The sequence below is a fragment of the Phacochoerus africanus genome, chromosome 4, assembly GCF_016906955.1.
Source record: "Phacochoerus africanus isolate WHEZ1 chromosome 4, ROS_Pafr_v1, whole genome shotgun sequence".
Lineage (NCBI taxonomy): Eukaryota > Metazoa > Chordata > Mammalia > Artiodactyla > Suidae > Phacochoerus > Phacochoerus africanus.
Genome location: NC_062547.1, coordinates 84642294 through 84666615, shown reverse-complemented (window position 1 = coordinate 84666615; position 24322 = coordinate 84642294). Strand labels below are relative to the sequence as shown.

The following is a 24322-nucleotide window of genomic DNA, read 5'->3' as shown; positions in this document are numbered from 1 at the left end:
TTAAAATGCAAGAAGATATTCAAAAAATAGTTTTTGCAATAATTGACTTTAATACCTTTACTTAATGATTTATAAAACCAAACTGGAACATTTCCTAAAAATCAAATCTTAAAATGTAACAATTTTAGGAATTTCCTTTGTGGTTCAACAGTTAACCATCCCGACTAGGACCCACGAGATTGCGGGTTCAATCCCTGGCCTCACTCAGTGAGTTAAGGATTGGGCGTTGACGTGAGCTGTGGTGTAGGTCACAGAGGTGGCCTGGATCCCGCCTTGCTGTGGCTGTGGTATAGGCTGGTAGCTGCAGCTATGATTCGACCCCTGGCTTGGGAACTTCCATATGCTGCAGGTGCACCCTAAAATGCAAAAACATAAAAAAAAAATTAACAGTTTTATAGCCAGCTTTATTAAAACTCAAATTAGCCATACCTTTTAGTTTTTGTTCCAATCTTCTGTACTTTGCCCGGGTTATCTTTAGAGGGAAGGGAATTTAAGAAATTCCACAATGAATAACATGAAATCATTACAATTATTTATAAAATTTAAACAGTTAAAGTTGACTGTTTAAAGAGAATAAAAACTTCCTTAGTACTACATAGCTCAAATTTATACATACCAAAAACTAATTTATAGCATAATTTCTTTGTAATTTACTTGTTTTGTTGGTGTAATACTTAATTTTGAAGTTAGGTTAGAGTCAGAACTACCAAAAAACAAGTTAAAGAAGCTTCCTGGCTATATAATTATAGCTTTTACCACTGTGCCTTGGCAAATGTTCTCTGAAGGAATTTATTTTTTAATTAGATTGCTCAGCTCCCTAAACCTTTGAGTTCATTCTGTGCTAAATCAAGCCCAAACCAAAGGTTTCGTAAGATTTAAAATCTAATGGCTTCAGTTAATTCTAACCCATGGCAAAGTAATTAACATTTTCTTAAATGGCAGCATTCACAAACTATCCCTTTAATGGCATATGTTTCAGATTTAACAATAATTTCAATTTTAATAAAACATTCCTAGAAAATCAAGTTCTTTAAAATGACTACAACATGATGGAAGATAGTATAAGAAAAAGAATGTATACTTTGCTGTACCACAGAAATTGAAAAACACTGTAAATTGACTATATATTAATAAAAAATAAAATGAAAAAAAAAATGACTGTAAACTCACCAGTAGTTTTGGTGCTATCTTTGGGTCTGTTAACTGGACTAACTTTATCCTTTCTCAGTTCCTGGATAATGCCTTTGTTTAAGCAAACATCCACATGCACATTGAACAAGGTAAGATCTGAAGTCTTCTGTTCTAGATTACAAACCGGACAAACTAGAACTTGGTCACTGGTCACTTCATATAAATAAGGTTGGGGGGGTTCCTGCCTTCCTAATGACCCAACATCTTCATTTTCCAGTGCAACAGTACAAGGATTCTGAGGATGATGTTCCATATGAAATGATTTGCTTGGAAGATTAGAACATTCTTCTTCACTGTGTTTATTACTTGAAGCATCTACACCCTCTGCATTAGATGGGTTACTGACAGTCTCTACCAGTGCCACAGAATCTACTGAAGTGATCTCTGTATTCTTCTGATGGGTTCTGTAATCCTGCTTCTCAAAGAGTGAAATAGAATCATGTACATGTTCTTTCTGATTCGCTTCTGTAGAGGAAGCATGTGAACACGAGAACATTTTAGAGTTTCCACTCACTGAAGGCCCATCAAGACATGCATCTACGTGTTTATTAAAGGCTTCCAGACCAATGCTTCCTTGCTCCCTAAAGCAAACAGGACAGGTAAATATCTGACCATTATTTGAATTCTCCAATGTTTCTAAATTCTCACTCATCTTCTTCTTTAAAACTTGGAATGATTGTGATGTCGGTAAACTTTGTCTGTCTACAGTTTCACTTTTAAATGTGTCTTGGTGGCTCAATTTCCTTTCAGATCGTTTTTTATCAAAGAAACTCTTCTTATGAGACATTTCCAGAGGTTTTGGAAACTGATCTTTGTCAGTTTTCTCTAGCATACACCCAGTGGCTGACAGGGTTTGGTTTCCAGGCTGTAAGAAGCCAATAATGCTTCTCTGTTGGTGTTTCTTCTCTTCTTCATTAGGAAAACTAGATAGCCGCACACCTAAATTAAACCAACCACAATTAATCCATTTCAAATTAAACGAAACCAATTCACTCATAAAGCATAAAGACATTTTGCATAATACTATCGTGACATATTATGAAAAAGGCTGTTTACGGAGTTCTCTGGTGGCCTAGTGTTTAAGGATCCAGTGTTGACACTGCCGTGGCAGGGGTTCAATTCCTGTCCTGAGAACTTCCACATGTCACGGCTGTGGCCAAAAAAAAAAAAGAGGCTAGTTAGCAAAAAATAATAAGCAACACTGTATATTTTCTGAATTGAAGGATGCTTTTTCAAAGGTGGTATTATGAATAGAAATTTACCTTCTTTATAAAGATAGACATATCAAATATTAAGTATCTACAGGAGTTAGCATTATTATAGGTCTTTTGATTAATATCTGATACATGATACTATTAAATACCAATTAACTAATTAGAGTCAATTACATAGATTTTTTTTTTTTGGCAATAGGATCTATTTTTGGGGGGGGGGGGCATGTCTGTGGCATGTAGAGATTCCAGGGCCAGGGATGAACCCTTGCCACAGCATGACAATGTTGGATCCTTAATCCACTGAGCCACCAGGGAACTCCTAGGCTGTATTTTTTAGAGCAACTTTGGGTTCTCAGCAAAGTTGAGAGAATGTAGAGAGCTTCCATGTACTCCCTGTCCCCACACATATGGAACCTCCCCCACTATCAGTATCCTTCACCCAAGTGGTACATTTGCTACAACCCATGAATCTACAATGACACATGGTTACTTAAAGTCCATAGCTGACACTAGGGTACATGCTTACTATTGTACATTTTATGGATTTTGAGAAATGTATAATGACAAATGTCCACCATTATAGCATCATACGGAATAGTTTCACTGCCTAAAACCCTTTGTGCTCTACCTAGTCCTCCCTTCCTCAAAGCTTAACAACTACTCATCTTTGTAGTGTCGCCATAGTTTTGCCTATTTCAGAATGTCATATGCTGGAATCATAGAGTGTGCAGCTTTTCAGATTGGCTTCTTTCAGTCAACAACATACACTTAAATGTCCTCTATTTCTTTTCATGGCCTGATAGCTCATTTCTTTTTCATGCTGAACAATATTCTGTTATCTGGACGTACCACAGTTTCCATTTACCTACTACTGAAGGACATCTTGATTGCCTCCAAGTTTTGGCATTTATAAATAAAGCGGCTATTAACATCCATTCTTTAGCTCCTAAAATTAATATACTTTATTCAACTTCACTGTGTGCCATCTTTCATATGTGAAAATATGGCTAATGACCCATTCTTAGCAGTCAAGTTGGCATTTGGAGTGCTTATCCATAAACATTCCTTCACTCGCTCACTTCGGAAACCTGGTTTGTCTTTTTTCTCATGTGATGGCTAGAAATGTGGTTTTGTAGCATCACAATCCCTTGTCTATATTTCTGAAATCCAGAAAGCTCTGAAAATTGTAAGCAACAAATGGTAATTGATGATTGGATTGATGTGAGGCTATTTAGAGTCTTTACAATTCAATGTGAATAATTTTTTTGTTTTTCTACAGAAATAATCATGTGTTTGATCATGAATTGCTGCCTCAGATCCCAGAGGAGAATTACATAATATACTCAACATGCACTGAATTTGCTTTCTAAAATCTGAAAAGTTTAAAATTTTGAAACACCCATAACCCCAAGGATGTCAGTAGGCAGTAAGAAAAAGAACAACTTTAACTGGTTCTTATTAGAATTAAACTAATGATTATGGCCTCATATGCTTCAGATTCTAAGAATTAACAAAAATGGCAGCAGCAGAAGTACAACTTCCAAACAGGCTTAAGAAATAAAATGGAGGTGAGAATATTTCCCAAGTTGATTCTTTGGGAAAGTTTAGCAGATTGAAGGAAAAATATGTAAAGAGAAGTCATACCCATAAGTCTTAATCTCAAGGGATGTGGAAAATCAGCATCAATTTCCGTTCTTAGCAATTCTTTAGCAATGGCAAATATTTCTTCTGCAGTAGAAATAACAGATAAAACTGTAGATGCACGAGTTTTTACTTCGAAATCCACATTCTTCAGCTTAAGGGTAACAGTTCTACCCTATAACAAGAAGAATACATTATTATATATGGCTCTTTAACTTCTAGAAGAATAAGTTATTTTATAGGTTAGAAAAATTCAGAAAGGTCTCTTGTATATATACAGTATGGATGTATAATCAATTATTTATAAAACATGGTGATGGAAATTATCATAAAGAATAACTGAAATCCGTAAGTAATCTAAAAAAATCCCATTTTAGTCCGTGATTATTACATCCCTCCCCAACTGAATTTTTATGAAAGACTTTTCTATAAAGGGCAAAACTAACTGATCATTTTTCTTTTTATCAAATCTCTTTTCAGTACCTAAAAAAGGAGAGAAAAAAAATTTTTCTGAAGGGACTTCATTGAAAAGGTCTACAGACAGCTCACACTTACTGTATGCCTACTGTATGCCAGATATTATGCTGAATGTACATGTTAAGAATTCCTTTACAGTTACTATTTCAAAAGTACAGAGTTTCACTTTGGGATAATAAAAAAGTTCTGGAAATCAATATTGGTGATGGTTCCACAATATGAATATACTATAAATGCCACTAAAATGTATACTTAAAAGTGGTTAAAATGATAAATTTTCTGTTATGTATACTTTGCTACCTCCTAGAGATTGTGAAAGTGGGTGAGACTTACTGACTCACGTCCAAAGGACAGATTATATGGAAAGAGAAAAATAGTAACTTCATAGTGGAGAAGCCTAGCAAACCCTATCTCAACCAAGTAATGAAGGTTATTATCATCTGTGATACTCTGTGGCTGTCAGAGACCTTGACAGGCTGTGATGAGATGGACACTTCATTTCTGTGGAATTCTTTCTAAAAACCCATAACCCTGGTCTGATCATAAGAAAATTATCAGGCCAACTCAGATTAGAGGACGTTCTGCAGTATTCTAGTACTAGTCCTCCTCAGGACTGCCAAGGTCATGAAAAACAGGGCAATACTGAGAAACTGTCAGACTAGAGGAAATTGGGTGTGTGGTTCCCTGCACTGAATCCTGGAACAGAGGGAGGACATTAATGGAAAAATTCAAATTATATCTGTATTTAGTTAAGAAATGTGCTAATGTCAGTTTCTCCATTTTGCAAATATACTATGAAAAATATATGATGTTAATAGTGAGGGAAACTGAGTATCCTGGAAATCTACATTATCTTTTGTTTTGTTTTGTTTCTGTTGTTTTTCAGGGCCTCACCAGTGGCTTATGAAGGTTCCCAGGCTAGGGGTTGAATCAGAGCCAGCCACAGCCACAGCAACGTGGGGATCCAAGCCGCATCTGCAACCTACACCACAGCTCAGGGCAACACCAGATCCTTAACCCAGTGAGCGAGGCCAGGGATCGAACCTGCATCCTCATGGATGCTAGTCAGATTAGTTTCCGCTGAGCCAGGATGGGAATTCCCTAAATCTACATTATCTTTGTAACTATTTTATAAATCTAAAACGATTCCAAAATTAGAAATTTATTTTAAAATATTTTTATTTTGTATTTTATTTTATTTTTGTTTTTTAGACCTGCATTCACGGCATATGGAGATTCCCAGGCTAGGGATCCAATTAGAGCTACAGTTGCTGGACACAGCCACAGCAATGCAGGATCTGAGCTGTGTCAGCGACTTACACCACAGCTCACGGCAACACCAGATCCTTAACCCACTGAGCGGGGCCAGAGATCATGGCAACACCAGATCCTTAACCCACTGAGCAGGGCCAGAGATCAAACTCGCAACCTTATGGTTCCTAGTCGGATTCGTTTCCGCTGAGCCATGATGGGAACTCCCAAAATATTTTTAAAAAGAACTCTCTTTATACTTAAGGTATAACAGAAAAGGATTATAAGAAAATATTCATCAGATATCCCATTCTTGGTAATAACTTTTTAGTACTTTTGTATTACATTTCATAAAATTCCACCTTTGTTTTGAGAGTGTTGGAAAAATACTAAGTATGTATTACTGTGAGTGAAGATTATAAAATACAAAGTTCAAAGCCTTCCAGGTTTTGTTCTCAACATGTTAAGCAACCTGGATTAAGGCCTTGAATCAAAAGGCCTATTCTAGAAGCTCGTTGTCCACCTGACAATGACATTAAAGGGTATTTATAACAAGTACAGTTCTAGGGAAATCCTTCTTTTGCCTTATTCTTTATTGCCAATATAACTCTGATTTTGAACTTATTCAAAAGTACTCTCAAGATAATATAGACTTCTCTGGAATTATATTGGAGCCACTGCACCCTTAATAAGTTGCTTCTTCACAAAATGACCTCACCATACGCCTCAGATATGGGTCAGATTTGTCTCTACTGAAGATGGGAACACTCTTTTATGACAGTTTCCACTGTGTATTTAAATGCAAAATCTAAGTCTTCCTTTAAGGTACCTTTTTATTATTAAAATTTTTAAAAATTAAGAACACCATATAAAAACAAAGTACCTTAAGTCCTTCTTTCTGCAGATCTTGAGCAAGTTCACTGCAAAGTTCTTGGCACAAGCTGTACTGCTCTTCTGCTTTATTTATCTCACTGAATGTCCTAGAAAGACAAAAATGATTTTGGTGCACAAAGTAAACTATAATTCAGGATAATATAGGAATGATACAGGATGTTTAAATGGCCTAGTATTAAGTTATATTTTCTACAGTATAGAATAGTTTTTAAAGGAACTAAGATATAATTAAGTAAAAATATCTAAGATTTTTATAAACAATGGAGGATTATTTATACTTAAACTGATTAGCAAAGTTGCATTTGCTCTCCACAGTATTTTTTTAAAGAGGATTAAAGTCACCAACAGATAATAATGCCCCAGAACTTTACAACACATTAGGATTCATATGTATACAGACAGAGGATTATCTTAAGAAAGTACAGTTGAGAACATCCTTCCAATTATTGCACACATATTCTCTGTAAGAGATTTATCTTCAAGTTAATTTTAGGGCTTGGTTCATGGCACCTACGCACAGTTGTCTAACAGACAACTGGATATGGAGGGCTGGTAAGATTAAATGTAGAGCTTGTGACTTCATCGGCACAAGGGTGTTGAAAGGTCATATTAATATAAAAGAGGATGACACTAAAGAGAAATAAAGGTGTAAAAACCCCTGGAGTTCCCTTGTGTTTCAGTGGGTTAAGGATCCGGCATTGTCACCGCTGTGGTTCTGGTTACAGCCATGGCATGGGTTTGATCCCTGGCCTGGGAACTTCCACACACTGTGGGTGTGGCCAAACAAACAAAACCTCTGAGCAAATGACTATTCAGTGAAGAGTCCCCCTTTTAACTCTATCCCCAGCTACCCAGTTTTTCCTCCTTGGTGGCCACCAGTGTTGCCAGCTTGCAAGTCATTTAAATTCTTCCAGAGTACTATATACATATAAAAGAAAAAAGCAAACATTTCCCCTCATTTTTATATAAATGGTAGAATATTAGGCATATTAACACTTTGCTTTCTCATTCATCCTGGTGAGAGTTCTCTATTAAGTAAGTAATTTCTTTACTTTTAAATGGCAGCATAACATTTCAATTTAGAGATGTAAGATCATTTAGGAGTGTCTGTCCTGGCTTAGCAGTTAATGAACCCAACTAGGATCCATGAGGATGTGGGTTCAATCCCTGGCCATGCACAGTAGGTCAAGGATCCGACATTGCAGTGAGCTGTGGTGTAGGTCACATTCACGGCTTGGATCTGGCATTGCTGCAGCTCTGGTGCAGGTCGGCAGCTGTAGCTCCAATTCTACTCCTAGCTTGGGAACTTTCATATGCCACAAGTGCGGCCCTAAAAAGCGGAAAAAAAAAAAAGTAAGATCATTTAACCAATCCTTTATTAAGTTATTTCTAATCTTTTACTATCATGAAAAAAATGCAATGGATAACCTTGTACACATGTAAAATGACAAGTGATTACACCTAGGGAATGAATTCCTAGCAAAAGAACTGTGGGATCAAAGTATACGTGTGACTATGATGTTGACAGATATTGTCAAATGGCTTGCCCCTGTGGTAGCCAAAATAATGGTCCTCAAAGATGTCTAAATCCTAAACTCTCAGAACGTAGTACACTGTATGGTAAAACGGATTTCATACATGTGGTTAAATTAAGATGGGGAAATTATCCTGAATTAATGAGATAGGTCCAATGTAATCCCAAGGGTTCTTATAAGAAGGACGCAGGAGGGTAAGAGTTAAAGAAACACAAAATGTGGAAATTTGAAGATGGAGGTGGGGCTGCGAGCCAAGGAATGCAAGTAGCCTCTAAAAGCTTTTAGTAAGGAAATGGATTTTCCTCTGAAGCCTCTAGAAGTATTGCAACCCTGCTGATGCCTTAATTTTAGGGCTTATGACCTTCAGAACCATTAAGAGAAAAAAATCTGTGGTAATTAGCTATACCACTAATAAGAAACTAGTATATTGTGGTTGCCATTATGGCTCAGAGGGTTAAAAACCCAACACAGTGTCCGTGAAGATGAGGGTTGGATCCCTGGCCTCCCTCAGTGGCTTAACGATCTGATGTTGCTGCAAACTGTAGCGCAGGCTAGAGATGTGGCTTGGATCCAGTGTTGCCATGGCTATGATGTAGACCAGCAGCTCCAGCTCCGATTTGACACCTAGCCCAGGAACTTCCATATGCCACAGGTGTGGCCCTAAAAAGAAAAAAAAGAAAAGAAACTAGTATACCCTCCTTTAGAGTTTACTAGCGTTTTCACTCCTATAATCTTACCAATAGAGCATGTTAGTATCTTTGCCAACTTGATTAGTGAAAAATGCTATTGCATAGATTTTTCAATCTGTATTTCTTAAATTATAAAGAGATTAGGATTATTTTCACATATTTTTAGAGCCACTTGTACTTTCTTTCCCCTAATTAGATCTTTGTTCATTTTTTTCTATTGGTTTGCTGGCCCTTTCTTTAAAAAATTAATTACTAATATTATTGTACAGCAAGCAATATTCTCAATTAAAAAATCATTAAATTGTCCAATACTATCCTGCTTTTGGACCCCCCCCTTTCTTTTAATTGCTTTTAGGTAAATCACAGCCTAAAACAGCAACTTTTATCAAAGTCATTCACTGAGTGTGTTGTCTTGTAAAGGTCATTCAGCATTTCTGACCACAAATAACACATGTGAAAAATGAACAAAACCTTATACTAAGTCCGTGGTTCTTAAATGTCCTAGTAGAACTTCGGTGCTTTGAAGAGATAATTGAGGGACTTTTCAAACAATGAAAATGTATTTATTTGCCAAAACAATAACATTCCATCAAGATTTCATGTGACTTCCAAACAAGATTGTAAACCAGTGAACTACATCAGCTCTAAGCTCTCATTCATCAACAGCTTACTATTTGATGCCTATGGTCATTCACCAATATTTGAAAAATTTTCAGGGGGAATTTCCATTGTCATTTCTTGAATTTCCCAAATAACTTCTCAGTATAAGTTTTCTTATAAACAAGCCTAGAAATTAAGGCTTGAAATCCTAAAATGCTTGGTTTTCACTGAATAGGAACAAAACCAACATTCAAAAGAGTAACTGCAGTTATATTTTTTCCTATTGAGAGCAGAGCAAGCAAAGATAATAAAGCATTGTACTGGAATACTTAGGCATGTCAACTGCTGAAATCTGTTATTTGGCTTGCAAATGAATTTTTTAATTTCAGTGATATTTTACTAATAATTAAATATTAGTTTAAAATAATATAAATTATGAATACTTTACCTCTCAACACTCATGCTTTTCCTCTCTCCATCCCTTGAAACAAACAAAAACCTTTTAATTGCATTCTCAAAGAAGACTGAGGTCCTTTTTAGTCAACCAGAAGGATTTAACATATCAGTTACCCTTTAGATATCTCAATAATGTTCTTGATTAAAAGTATATATACATCACAAAACACAATGAGTTTTTTCATCAAAAATAAAAGTACCACCAAAGAATGTAGACAGATAAAATGCTAATATGATTACATGTGTAACGGATCAAATTTATGTCTGTCAATGAGAACAAATTCGAAAACAGGTTGATATTATAAATTGTTTCTATTTAAAGCCTGAATATTAAAAACTACACTTTACAAAAACCAATAGAAGGTAGTAGCATAATGGCTTGCAGTTATAGGATAAAACTCAATTTTGAATAATTTCATATCCATCATCTAGTTTTTGGCCTAGTACATTCATTTTGCTCTGCTGTAGCTTATTTTTATTCAATTAAAGCACTCTGCAGAAGCTCAGGCAAAATTTGGTATACAGCAATAGGATGATGATCAGGAGTCCGAACCATCTCGTTTGGTTGGATTCTAGTTTCTCTGATAGGAGGAGTTGAAAGCAAAAAGCTGAAATGACATGTTGACTATTCACTTCCTAAATATGAAATGAGCCTACTATGAATCAAGCACTGTTTCAGTCTTTGGAGATACAGTAATGAACAAAACAGACCCAGTGCCTGCCATTAAGAAACATATTTTAGTGGAGGGAGACAAAGAAAAATGTAATAAATATGGAAAACATGAAACAGGTTAGAAGGAGAGAAGTACCACAGATTAAAAAACTAAAGCAAATTAGGGGAACAGAGAATGTGGATGCAAGGGAAGGTAGGTTTGACCTTTTATGCTGTTAAAAATTACCTGTGAATTTCACTTAAAAGCGTTACCTGCATCTGTACCACAGGTTAATATGTGGTACGTTATATTAAAAAATGTATTATTTTCAAGCACTATGGAAATAAAAAGAGGGTAATTTTTGGATTAAAGAAGAAAGTTTTATTTCCCATCATCTTCAAATACTGGGTTATTTATAGTACTGTGATGCCTTTCCCTTATCTTTTATAATCTTATCTATTATGTCCACTGAAAATCAAAGTCAGCTACCTGGACTTGAAAGAATGAGGAGCATGGAGAGATGAGAAAAGCAATAGCACATACCTTGCAATTGCTCTAAGATTTAGCAGGATTTCATTAGTTAATCAAACTTATTTTAAGGAGTTCACTCACGGCTCAGCGGGTGTTGTCACTGCTATGTCTCTGGTTAGAGCTATAGTTCGAATTTGATCCCTTGCCCGGGAAACTACACATGCTGAGGGTGAGACCAAAAAAAACCCCCAATTTATTTTATATGCCTCCTCAGTAATCATGTTTTCCTTTAGTTTAGCTATACAAATATAAAGGAGTTATTCTGAGGGCAGGCTCACAGGATGATGACAAAATTGTAAAACAGAGGCCAGTCTTAATTCTCATTCTAGTTTTTAGGGCCCACTCTTCACCCACACCTAACAGTGCTCTCAGATCCTTCTTTTTAAGATCTAGATGAAAGAGTGGCAGAGAAGAACACAGGGCCTCTTCTCTAGCTGTTGCTCTTCTGTATCTTTGCTCCTGTGGGTCCCTGCCTCTGGTCACTGCTGCCAACCCTACCTCTTAGCCCAGTCAATTTCTATGCCCCCGCTTTACCCTTCTTTCTGCAATTGTTCATTTGGTTACTTTCTATTTCCTACACTACTCTACAAACTCCATGAAGGCAGGACTGTGTCTTGTTTTCTGATATTATCCCCGTGCTTAGAACAGTGCCTAACACAAAGTAAGTACTCAGTATTTTATGAATGAATCATTTACAAATCTGGGGAAGAGAAGATAAACAGTTGGTTCGTGAAGGCTTTCAAAGATGCATTAGGTATACTTGCTTAGGAGTTAGAAACGAACCTGACTAGTAACCATGAGGACGCAGGTGTGATCCCTGGCCTCGCTCAGTGGGTTAAGGATCTGGTGTTGCTGTGAGCTATGGTGCAGGTCAAAGACTTGGCTTGGATCCCACGTTGCTGTGGCTGTGAGGTAGGCTGGCAGCTACAGCTCCAATTCAACCCCTAGCCTGGGAGCCTCTATATGCCACAGGTGTGGCCCTAAAAAATAAAAGTCTACTTGCTTAGAGAGTGAATTCTGGAGCATGAACCATCTTTCTTTCCTCAGCAATCTGACCACCAGCATTCTTATGTTCTGAACAAAGAATGAGGCAGGTACAGAAAAGAAAAGCACTCACCATTCCTCTTATCCATCTATCCAGTTGCTGTACCCAACAACCTACAAGTGGTTCTCTATTCCTCTTTTCCTTTACTCTCACATCCAATCTTTTGACCTTAATTCAAAAATTACATTCTGAATTGAGCTAGCCTAAAAGAAATTTAAAATGTTATCCTTATCACCTCCATCTCAATGGTTAAAACCACTATTTCAGCAAATGGTAAAGAAAAAGCAAAGTGACTTTACATACAGATACCTGGGCAAGCATGTTGAACCTAGACCCAGGGAAATATGAAGGAAATAATGCCAAGATGTTTCAGAGAAAAGGAGAGAAAGTAATGCCCTCTGTTGGTAGAGATCTGTACACGTAATAATTCCAAGAGCCTTTAACATTTTCTCTGTAACTTTTCCTATTCCAGAAACCTAGAAAAGAATAAATATTTACCATTAATACATTTTTAATTAAGGTAAGAACTGATTTTAAACTGCATCATACCTCTTATAACTAATAAAAGGTATAAATAATGTTCCTATTTTCACAAGTCATGAAAGAAAATGGTTTTAATCACTTTTGGGCCACATTTCCTAAACCAGTGTTCCATGGAAATTTTAAATTTTAAATTCCATGGAATTTTTTAAAAAGCATTTTAAAAAAAGAGTTCTGTGGTCCTATAAAATTGGGGAATGGTAGGGCAAACAACTCTTTTTTCCCATTTTGATCTTTACAGTTGACAAATAACATTAGTTTCAGGTGTACAACACAGTGATATAACATATATATTACGAATCAATCACCACAATAAGTCTAGTAACCATGTGGTCACCACACAAACTTATTATAATGTTATTTCCTATACTCTCTATGCTGTACATTATATCCGTTACCATTTATTTTACAACTGTACGTTTGGACCTCTTAATCATCTTCACCTATTTTGCCCAACTCATCACTCCTCTCTGGAGTGGTGAGGTAGGTGTTATATATACCATATATATATATATAAAATACATGTGTATAGGCTAATCCCAAACTCCTATTTTACCCCTCCCCTCCATTCCTTTCCCCCTTGGTAACCATAAGTTTGTTTTCTATGTCTGTGGGTCTATTTCTGGTTTGTTTATAAGTTTAATTAAATGGTAATAAGTCCATTACTTTCTAAAAACTTTTCAGCAAACAAGTTTCCTAAACCTCACTTGTAGGATTTCACAGAAAGATTTCTTCAAGTCCAAATTCAATCATCCACTACAGTTCTTGCATGTTACCTATTGTTTTAAAATTTTTCTGAAAAAATGATTACTATCATCCTAAATAGTATTTCTTCAGAAGTCAGAGTATATATACAGATAAAAAAAATTTGCAAAATCTTACCTTTCTAATGGGTAAGTCCTTGATGAAGTCCATCACAACCTGTCGGTTAGGGAGAATTTGGTATTGTCCATTTGGTTTATTCTTATCACTGCAGACTTTTGCTAACATTGTATTTGGTGCAATGCCTTAAAAGAAAACACTCTGATGACTTAAAGAACATAATATGTATGATTTAAAAATACGTGATAACAGGGAGTTCCCTAGTTGCTTAGCAGGGTAAGGATCACTAGTTGTCACCACTGCTGTGGTGCGGGTTCAGTCCCTAGCCCAGGAACTTCTGCATGCTGCAGGTGCAGACAAAAACAACAACCAAAAAAATAAAAATAAGTGCTAATAATACAGAAAAAATTAAATGCAAAAATCTGAAATGATATGGAACGCTACTTTGAAAATAACATTTGATTACTATCTCTCTCCAGGGTTTGCTACAATTTTAGGGAAAGGAACTATATCAGTTATTGTGGCAGCAGAAATGAGGAATACTTTAAGCCTCCTTTTTTTTTGTTTTTTTGTTTGTTTTGTTTTTTCATGGCTGCACCCACAGCATATGGAAGTGCCTGGGCCAGGGATTGACCTAAGCCACAGCTGCAACAATGCCAGATCCTTTCACCTGCTACGCCAGGCCAGGAACTGAACCCATACCTTCACATCAAACCAAGCCTCTGCAATTGGTTTCTAAACCCACTGTGCAACAGTGGGAATGCCTCTCTATGGTATTTTGAAGTCTAAGAGCATTTTTTACACACAACTTTTTTTTTTTTTTGTCTTTTTGCCATTTCTTGGGCCGCTCCCGTGGCATATGGAGGTTCCCAGGCTAGGGGTCGAATCGGAGCTGTAGCCACCAGCCTACACCACAGCCACAGCAACGTAGGATCCGAGCCACATCTGCAACCTACACCACAGCTCACGGCAACGCTGGATCCTTAACCCACTGAGCAAGGGCAGGGATCGAACCCGCAACCTCGTGGTTCCTAGTCGGATTCGTTAACCACTGAGCCACGATGGAAACTCCTACACACATCTTTTTAAAACTTATGATTCACTCTCATCATTTGGTACAGGAAAGACTAACCCAATCAATACAGCTTTCATAAGGTAATCTAGGGTCCTCATTATGAATATCAGTTTCTACGCTAAGACACAGCATGACCACCACCCCACCCCCACCCCCCGTGGGTTACTGACATATGCAAAGCTCTTTTTCCCTTCACCAGATGGTTCTAAATGGTTATATTGCTAGTTGGTGCTTTTTCTGTCTCATCCAAACATTAGTCATCTGGGGTCTTTCTTGACTGTAAGTCTTCAAAGGAAAAAATTAATAAAGTATGATATCCAAAACCAATTAAAATATATTTTGTGCTTCAAAAAGGAAAGCCACCTGGAGTTCCCGTCGTGGCGCAGTGGTTAACGAATCCAACTAGGAACCATGAGGTTGCGAGTTCGATCCCTGGCCTTGCTCAGTGGGTTAAGGATCCGGCGTTGCCGTGAGCTGTGGTGTAGGTTGCAGACATGGCTCGGATCCTGTGTTGCTGTGGCTCTGGTGTAGGCTGGTGGCTACAGCTCCGATTCGACCCCTAGCCTGGGAACCTCCATATGCCGCGGGAGCGGCCCTAGAAATGGCAAAAAGACAAAAAAAAAAAAAAGGAAAGCCACCTAAGCTTTATGATTAAGTTTTTGCTTTGGATACATGGGCTTTTTTGCTTCATTCCAAGTTACCTATAGGTTCACAGAATTCTGAATAGGTAAAGTTGTCAGCAGTTAATAACAATAATTAAAACAGTTAAGTAAAATATTTCTACACACTTTTAATGAAAAACTACTAATTTTACATTTGAATTAGCCAGTCTGAAAATTGTAACTACTGAAACCATCAATATCCATTTAAGTACCTGCACTGGCTGTCAGTGTTGTTTTTTGCTCGATTCTGAAACGAATTTCCTTTACCACTTCCTCAGCTGATGTTCCAAAAACAACTGAGTTTTGGGTCATTTGAGGATTATTCGGCTCTTCAAAGTTCACTTGAAAAGAATTTCCTGGGGACTTCAAGTCAGGAGGACTATCTTCAAAAAGTAGTGGAGAGATGGATCGTTCATGCTCACTCAGTTTATTAACTTCCTTTCCTGGTTTATCTAAATTGTAAACAGGAACAGTAATTCATCTTCATTTTAAGAAATACATACTTCATAAGTTAGGTTTTCCTACAGTCTTTCTAAAGGGAAAACAAATCTAATTTAGTTTTGTTTCTAAGAATCAAGATCAGAAATGTTATTATTTACGTTCTACCTGTGTAACAAAGAAAACACTGATTCTAAGTTTTTCTTAAAAAGATTATTATTCATTTGCATTGTATATATTTAAAAGGAACTATCTTATGTAAAGCTTATTAATTTTTGTACCAAAATTATTTGAAATCCAGAATTGGAATTAGATTCAGAGTATTTTTTTTCCTAAAAAAAATGAAAGATTCCCCCCCTTCTTTCCTCATCTCTGGGGGAAAAAGAACCTTCTTAAATTAGAATTTAGGAATCAGGAAAAAGGCATTAAGCAATACAGAGTAATTATGCCTCAAAGATAACTTTTGTTTTGACAGGAGGAAAACAACCTTAAATTTTCTTCATTCATGGAAGAACTTTTTGAATATTAAAGTAATCTGAATTTTCTTCTTTCAAAAGCTAATTTTAATTTCTACTTTTTTGTTAATAAAGGATCATTTTTACTAAGACCACATTTGAAATAAATAGAAATTACTTCTGGAAGTTATGCTTCTTTAAATATATAAATTCTTGAGGTCTAATCAGATTAACCATGTTCCAGGTTTAAGGGCAAGAAGCCTTTATTATGATCAAAAGCCTGTAAATTAATATTACTATTAAAAAGTAAGGTAGAAATTCTACTCTGATTATGACTTCATTTTATCTGCATTTTTCATAATGAACTATATGAAATACACTTAACTCTATACTGATACTAAAAATGTCCTCATGAACCAATCCATTGATGACTTTACCTTCTGGGTTTAATGGAGGCAAAATAAGTTTAAATGTAAAATTTATAAAAACTAAGATTAATAACAGAGCTTTCTGATGCATTTCATAATTTTTTTACATGTATATGTTTTCCAAATTAAGGTATATACAAAAGCAAAAATCAAAGTTCTAGTATCAAGACACAAATACATTATATTTAAAAAATGGAAATTGGCCTTTTGGAAAGATTTTATAAAGATAATATAAATAAAATAATATGGCAGACACCTGAGGAGTTTCAAACTTTTAAGTATGGAATACGAATTAAGTTACAGACAGCTGTTTTCCGAATCTGAATTCCCAGGCCACTTACAAAGTAAGCCCTATTTTCAAACGTACATTAGCTGTTACTCAGGTACTTCAGTTTATTTTCCATTATCTGGTTTTAGAAGGCAGAGCACTTCAGAGGGGATTAAAGCTGTGTGGTGCAGTTAAAACGGTATCCACCTGGACCCTCTTTTCCCACCCGGATGTGCGGAAGTCAAGGTAAAGAGCTACAGGAAAACTGCAGACCGAATAAGGTACGTTCATGACCCCCTTCTGCAGTTCCTCATGCCCTGTTTTGTACCTCATGCTCCTATCACACTACCCTCAGGTGAGTCACTGACAGTAGAACTCTACAGTAAAAAGCAAAGCATGCTGTCTTCATGTTCACGGTTAGAGTTGCCACTAAATGCTATGGATTACCTTTTCAATCTGTTTACTTTTCCATGAGCCCTGGCTATGCAACTAACTGCTGGAGTGGTTTCTTATTTCCTTTTTGAAAGATATATCTTTTTTTTATAATTTTTTTATTTTCCCACTGTACAGCAGGGGGGTTAGGTTATCCTTACATGTATACATTACAATTACATTTATAAATTAGAAAAAGAAGAACAAAAAGGTCCTAAAGTCAGCAGAAGGAAGGGAATTATAAAGATCAAAGAAGAAATCAATAAAATAGAGACTCAAAAAACAATAGAGAAAATTAATAAAACCAAGAGCTGGTTCTTTGAAAAGGTAAACTAAATTGACAAACCCTGGCCAGACTCACTAAAAAGAGGAGAGAAAGAACCCAAATAACCAAAATTATAAATGAAAAAGGAGAAATCACAATGGATACAGCAGAAATACAAAAAACCATAAGAGAATACTATGAACAACTATACGGCAACAAGTTTGACAATCTGGAAGAAATGGACAATTTTCTAGAATCTTATAGCCTGCCAAAACTGAATCAAGTAGAAACAGACCAACTGAACAGACCGATCACTAGAAATGAAATTGAAGAGGTCATAAAATCACTCCCTACAAATAAAAGTCCAGGACCAGATGGCTTCACAGGTGAATTTTATCAAACATATAAAGAGGAATTGGTGCCCATCCTCCCTAAACTCTTTCAAAAGGTTGAAGAAGAAGGAATACTCCCAAAGACATTCTATGATGCTACCATCACCCTCATTCCAAAACCAGACAAAGATACCACCAAAAAAGAAAACTATCAGCCAATATCATTGATGAATATAGATGCAAAAATTCTCAACAAAATCTTAGCCAACCGAATCCAACAACATACCAAAAAAATTATACACCATGATCAGGTTGGGTTCATCCCAGGTTCACAAGGATGGTTCAACATACGCAAATCCATCAGCATCATACACCACATTAACAAAAAAAAAGTCAAAAATCATATGATCATCTTAATAGATGCAGAAAAAGCATTTGACAAAGTCCAACATCCATTCATGATCAAGACCCTCGCCAAAGTGGGTATAGAGGGAACATTCCTGAATATAATCAAAGCCATTTATGATAAACCCACAGCAAATATAATACTCAATGGGGAAAAACTGAAAACCTTCTCACTCAACTCTGGAACAAGACAGGGATGCCCACTCTCACCACTGCTCTTCAACATAGTTTTGGAAGTCCTAGCCACAGCAGTTAGACAAACAAAAGAAATAAAAGGCATCCATATAGGAAGAGAAGAGATCAAACTGTCACTGTATGCAGATGACATGATACTATACAGAGAAAACCCTAAGGACTCAACCCCAAAACTACTTGAACTGATTAATAAATTCAGCAAAGTAGCAGGATATAAGATTAACATTCAGAAGTCAGTTGCATTTCTGTATACCAGCAATGAAATATTAGGAAAGGAATACAAAGATATAATACCTTTTAAAATTGCACCTCACAAAATCAAATACCTCGGAATACACCTGACCAAGGAGGTAAAGGACCTATATGCAGAGAACTATAAAACTTTAATCAAAGAAATCAAAGAAGATGTAAAGAAATGGAAAGATATTCCATGTTCCTGGATTGGGAAAATCAATATTGTAAAAATGGCCATACTACCCAAAGCAATCTACAGATTCAATGCAATCCCTATCAGATTACCCATGACATTTTTCACAGAACTAGAACAAACAATCCAAACATTTATATGGAACCACAAAAGACCCAGAATCACCAAAGCAATCCTGAGAAACAAAAACCAAGCAGGAGGCATAACTCTCCCAGACTTCATGAAAGATATATCTTTATACTCCCCACAACTGAGGAAAGAGTACAAAACTAAGGTTACTTATAATCTGAAACACTAGGATTAAAGATTCCACCTGAGAGTTCCCGACATGGCGCAGTGGAAACCAATCCAACTAGCATCCACGAGGATGCGGGTTTGATCCCTGGCCTCTGGCAGTGGGTCGGGGAACCAGAGACGCCATGAGCTATGGTGTAGGTTGCAGATGTGGCTTGGATCCCGAGGTGCTGTGGTGTAGGCTGGCAGCTGCAGCTCTGATTCAACCCCTAGCCTGGGAACTTCCATATGCCGTGGGTGCACCCCTAAAAAGCAAAAAACGAAACAAAACAAAAGAAAACAATCCCACCTGGATGACAAGTGCTAGAGAGTGTACAGTATTTTAGTTTCTTATATTGCCTGTCACTTACCAACCAACTTTATATGAGGGAATAAACATAAAATAGTAATAATAATTTTAGGTATATATAGACATGGTGGTTAGCAATGCTTTCCAAAGACTGCACCTTTTAGAAAAAGGGAAAACAGCGGAAAAATGCCTTGGACTTTAGAGGAAGGTTCATCAACCACCTGCCATGGCTCCAACTCACTGCTGACAGCTTCTCCTGGCATAATGTGAAATGAGATATGCCTGCAAATCTGGCCCACAGGGACTTACGTAAGAGAAAAAAAGTTAAAGTAAATAAACTGCTTAAGAATAAGAAATACGTCTAGTGGTTAGGATTCGTCACTTTCTTCTGCGGCCCAAGTTCAATCTCATCTGGAAACTGAGATCCCATGTCAAGCCACTGTACGCTTGACATGGTGAACGTTACAGCACAGATACTAAGTCAAGGCAAGGATTAAAAGGAAGCTGGAAGAGTAATGGATTCATTGCCACTGGGGCTTGATCCGTAAACCTTCAAATGTTTCTATTTAGTCAGGAAAAAATGATTTTGAACAGACATTATTGCATGGCTCTGGGCTGCTGGAAAGATAATTTGAGGGAAAAACAGAAGGTAGCAAAATCATTGTCTTATTGGAAATTATCATTATTTGGCGATGATAATTATTACCAAATAATGGTAATCTTAGTTTGGCCTTATTAGGACCAGAAGGGATTTGTCTTGTTCATTCCACTGATGTATCCAAATGCCAGTAACAGCGTCTGGAACAGAGGAAAGATTCACATTTGTTGAATTAATTCCATTTGAGTAGAATTGAACCTAGATAATTTTCATTAAGGAAGGAGTTAAAAAATGAGGCAGTGTGCATCGAGCATCCATTTGAGAAGGTGAGCCGTAGAAAGCCAGGAGGGCATCGGTCACCACATAGCTGTAAAACAGTGCTTTCGAAACTTTCATGTGCATATGTAACACCTGATTCAATAGGCCCTGAGGATGGGACCCCAGGGTCTGCCCTTCTAACAAGTCATCAAGTGAAGCAGTTCTACTGGTCCTCAGACCTCACTTTGAACACAGCTACTCAAAGATATTATTCAGTGAGCATCTACTTTGTGGATAGCACCTGTAAGATTTATTAAGTAATACTTCCTTACTCTCTTTAATATGTTTATTGTATTTTGACTGCCAGGTTCAATGGATACTCTGATTCAGATCTCTCATCCAAGTACTAACCAGACCTGACCCTGCTTAGCTTCTGAGATTAGACAAGATCTTGCATGTTCAGCATAGTGTGGCTATAGACCAATCCAGATCTCACTGGACCATTCCTTTCTTGAAATTCTATCTTGGCTCTAGGGACATTCCTACAGAATGATTATTATGTTTCTTCAGCTCTTCCCTCTTGGGCTTCTTTCTGGCTCCTCTTCTCCCTCCTGTCCCTTAAATGTTCCTGTTTCTCAGGTTTTTGTCACCAGTCCTCTTTCCTTCTATTTGTACTTAGTGGAAATTCTTTGTTTTCTCTAATTCTAGTTGATTCCTTTGGAGTTTCTAGGTATACAATTGTGTCTAAAATAGTATTTCTAGTTCTTCTTTCCAAATATTTATGCCATATTTCTTATTTTAGGATTTTAAATGCAATATTATATATTGACATTCATTTGTAAAACACTTTTGTTCCACATTTTACGGAGAATAAATAAAATGCTTTTCCTTTAATCATAAAAAAAAGAATATGAAATACATGAAGAGGAAAGTATATAAAAAATGTTGATACAATTGATATTAGAGATTCATATCCTCATAATGAGTTTGGACATGTAATAAATGAAAAGAACATTAGCAGAGAATAAAGACATTTACTTTAGTCCCAATGTGATTTTTTTATATATATAACATATTTTGAAAGTAATTGTTAAAAGAGACCCTCAGGGGGTGCTTTGACATAACTAATGGTTCCCCTCCTTTTTCTTGTGAAAAATAAGGAACTAAAAAAAGTGAAATTTTAAGCAAAGTTGACATCAGGCTTTGTGTGTCACCTCCCCAAACAACAAATTTATACTCAGAGCAAAAAACCTTTTGCTGCAAGTTTCTGTGTAGAGAAATTATTGTGTTTACTGTTCAATGTTTCTTTTCTTTTCCTTTAATTTTAGGGCTGCAACGGAAGAATATGGAAGTTCCCAGCCTAGGGGTAGAATCAGAGCTGCAGCAACCTGCCTACGCCACAGCCACAGCAACGCCAGAGTGGCATCTGTGACGCCAGATCCCTAACCCACTGAGCAAGGCCAGGGATCAATCCCATGTCCTCACAGATACTAGGTGGGTTCATTACCACTGAGTCACGATGGGAACTCCTACTGTTTAACGTTTCTGTTAAAGAAAGAGACCTACCTCTTAGAGCTCTAAGTAAGGTAATAAAGTTATGATTTGATGTCCACATTAAATGTGCTCCAAAGATGCGCATCCAAACAATGGGAAAGTTAGAATTTTATGCCATTGAGGATCCACCATTTTTGCTTCAAGGAAACTTACAAACAGGTTTCCCCACCACTGCCTGCTCTATTTGAAGCAGTTAAACAGTTGTCCACATAAAATGTGGCTGTGGGTTTGTTTCTACTTTTTCATCCAGGTGAACTTTGCTTAAGGGTCCAGGGTAGCTCTGGTATTTGAAGAAATCATACCTCTAACAAAAGACTGAAAGTAGTATGTGTATTATCTGCATGTTTTTTGACATCATTTTGAATAGGTTATAGGGGGCCCATTTGACCAAACTGCCTGGGATCATAAAACTTCTGTTTTGGAGTTCCTGTCGTGGCACAGTGGTTAACAAATCTGACTAGGAACCATGAGGTTGCAGGTTCCATCGTGGCCTTGCTCAGTGGGTTAAAGATCCGGCGTGGCCGTGAGCTGTGGTGTAGGTTGCAGACACGGCTGGGATCCCGCGTTGCTGTGGCTCTGGTGTAGGCCGGCGGCTACAGCTCCGATTTGACCCCTAGTTTGGGAAACTCCACATGCTGTCGGAGCAGACCTAAAAGACAAAAAGACAAAACAAAAAACAAACAAAAAAACCTTCTGTTTCATTGTATATAAAAAATAGAATCAACAAAAGGTTGTTCGGCTGCACCCCACAGGCCTATAAGGCCTGAACTTGCTCAGCTTCAAGATCGAAGAAAGCCCAGTCAGCAAGAGAATCATCGATGGTTTAATGCAGCGGGGATCTTACACGTTTGAAGCAAAGTCCTGGGGCAACACCCCACCATGTGTGACTGATGGCGGGCAGGACATGAGGGCAGTTTTTGCTTCTGGGGGTACAGTGAGGTTACCAGTTATAGGGGAATTGATGTCAGGTTGTCTCTTCAGTTACCAGGGATACCAGCAGAGCCCCTCACTGCCCCTTTGATAAGCTACTGGGAGCAGCCATTAGCTAGGGCCTGGGACAAGTATGCATGAAGGTCAGGCATGTGAGCAGGGTGTAAGTAAAGGAGGCGAGGGTTGAGCAGAGGATGTACAGAGAGCAAGACAACAGGCATCTCGAGTGGCCTGATCACACAAGCTCTATGGCAAAGAGAGGAGTTGGGGAGTCACTAATTTTGAAAATGGTCATAATCACTGTAGAACCAAATTATAGAAAATTTGGGAAATAAAAAAAATCCTCCTTACTGTTTTAATGTTTGTGGCTAATTTTTTTTTAAAATCCATTTTCTGTTAACAACTACAACAAAAGGCCACCTTAAATAAAGCACCTCCTCAGATTCAATGCAATCCAACCCTTTGTTAGATCTTCAGAAAAGAACTGCTATGAAATTACTTTGTTTAGGGACTCTGCCTGTTTTTCAAGTCTAGAGATTTAACAATCTCCTTTGGTTTAAAAGTGACATTCCACACATTTAACTCAGAATACCCACTGGTATATTTTAAATTTCTGATTTTTCATTTATAACAACTTTTTTTTTATATTAAAGGCATATCTAGTCATCTATGGATGTTAAAGAGTTAACTCATTAATTCAAAGTGTTTTCTGTTTGTTTTTTACTTTGATCATTCTAATAAATTGCTTACCATTTTCTAGAGAGTTCCCTGTTTTGATGAAATACTTCCTTTTGTCCTCAGGCCAATTTTGCCTTTCCTCTAAGTGCTTTGTTATGTTCAAGTAGGCTTCATCAAGACTCAGGGCCATAAAATTGGGATCATAATCAGCAAGTATTTCCTTAACCTTCAAAAGGAACAGAATGGTTTAAATTTTGCTGCCCCAGCAAAAACTGCCATACACAGCTGATAAGAAACAATGACATTCTTATTTTGCAACTATAGTAAAGATTCTATAGTCAACAGCTCATGAATTTAGAGAATATATAATTTACTGCTAGGGCAAGTTTGTCCAAATTCTCAGTTGTATTAAAATAGAGCATGAAGGCAGAAGACCATAGAATAGCTTCACTTGACACAAGCTCTACTTAGCCACCGATGGCTAATGACTGATTCAAATAAATCTCAGACAACATCATTCTGAAAGGCACAGAAAAAAATGGTTAAGCATAGTAATTTTAGGTGGCAAGTCAAAAAGAGAAGAGGGAGCAATAGGATCCCATTCCCCATTTTATGGTTGTTTTTGTTCTTTTTTAAGAGAAATAATCTTACATGAAGGTACTGTTGTTTTAGAAAGTAGTTCTACTTCAATTAATCATCATATACACATAAAACTCTACTCAATACACACATTAATGCATGTATCTATCTATTCAGAAAACAAAACTCAATCATCAGAATTTAGAATGGAAAAGATGACA

General features: G+C 36.9%; 1 protein-coding gene across 4 annotated transcripts in view; it reads right to left on the bottom strand.

Moving 5' to 3' along the window:
- Positions 1-24322, bottom strand: part of POLK (DNA polymerase kappa) — a 79438-nt gene that overhangs the window by 985 nt on the left and 54131 nt on the right. For all 4 annotated transcript variants that reach the window (XM_047778113.1, XM_047778115.1, XM_047778114.1 and 1 more), the window contains 9 exons: positions 23595-23748; positions 15489-15728; positions 13600-13724; positions 12487-12653; positions 9941-9973; positions 6658-6754; positions 4050-4221; positions 1171-2130; positions 430-472 (listed from right to left, as the gene is read on the bottom strand). In XM_047778113.1, coding sequence (XP_047634069.1) covers positions 430-472; positions 1171-2130; positions 4050-4221; positions 6658-6754; positions 9941-9973; positions 12487-12653; positions 13600-13724; positions 15489-15728; positions 23595-23748 — 1991 coding nt within the window. The remainder of the gene's footprint in view (positions 1-429; positions 473-1170; positions 2131-4049; positions 4222-6657; positions 6755-9940; positions 9974-12486; positions 12654-13599; positions 13725-15488; positions 15729-23594; positions 23749-24322) is intronic.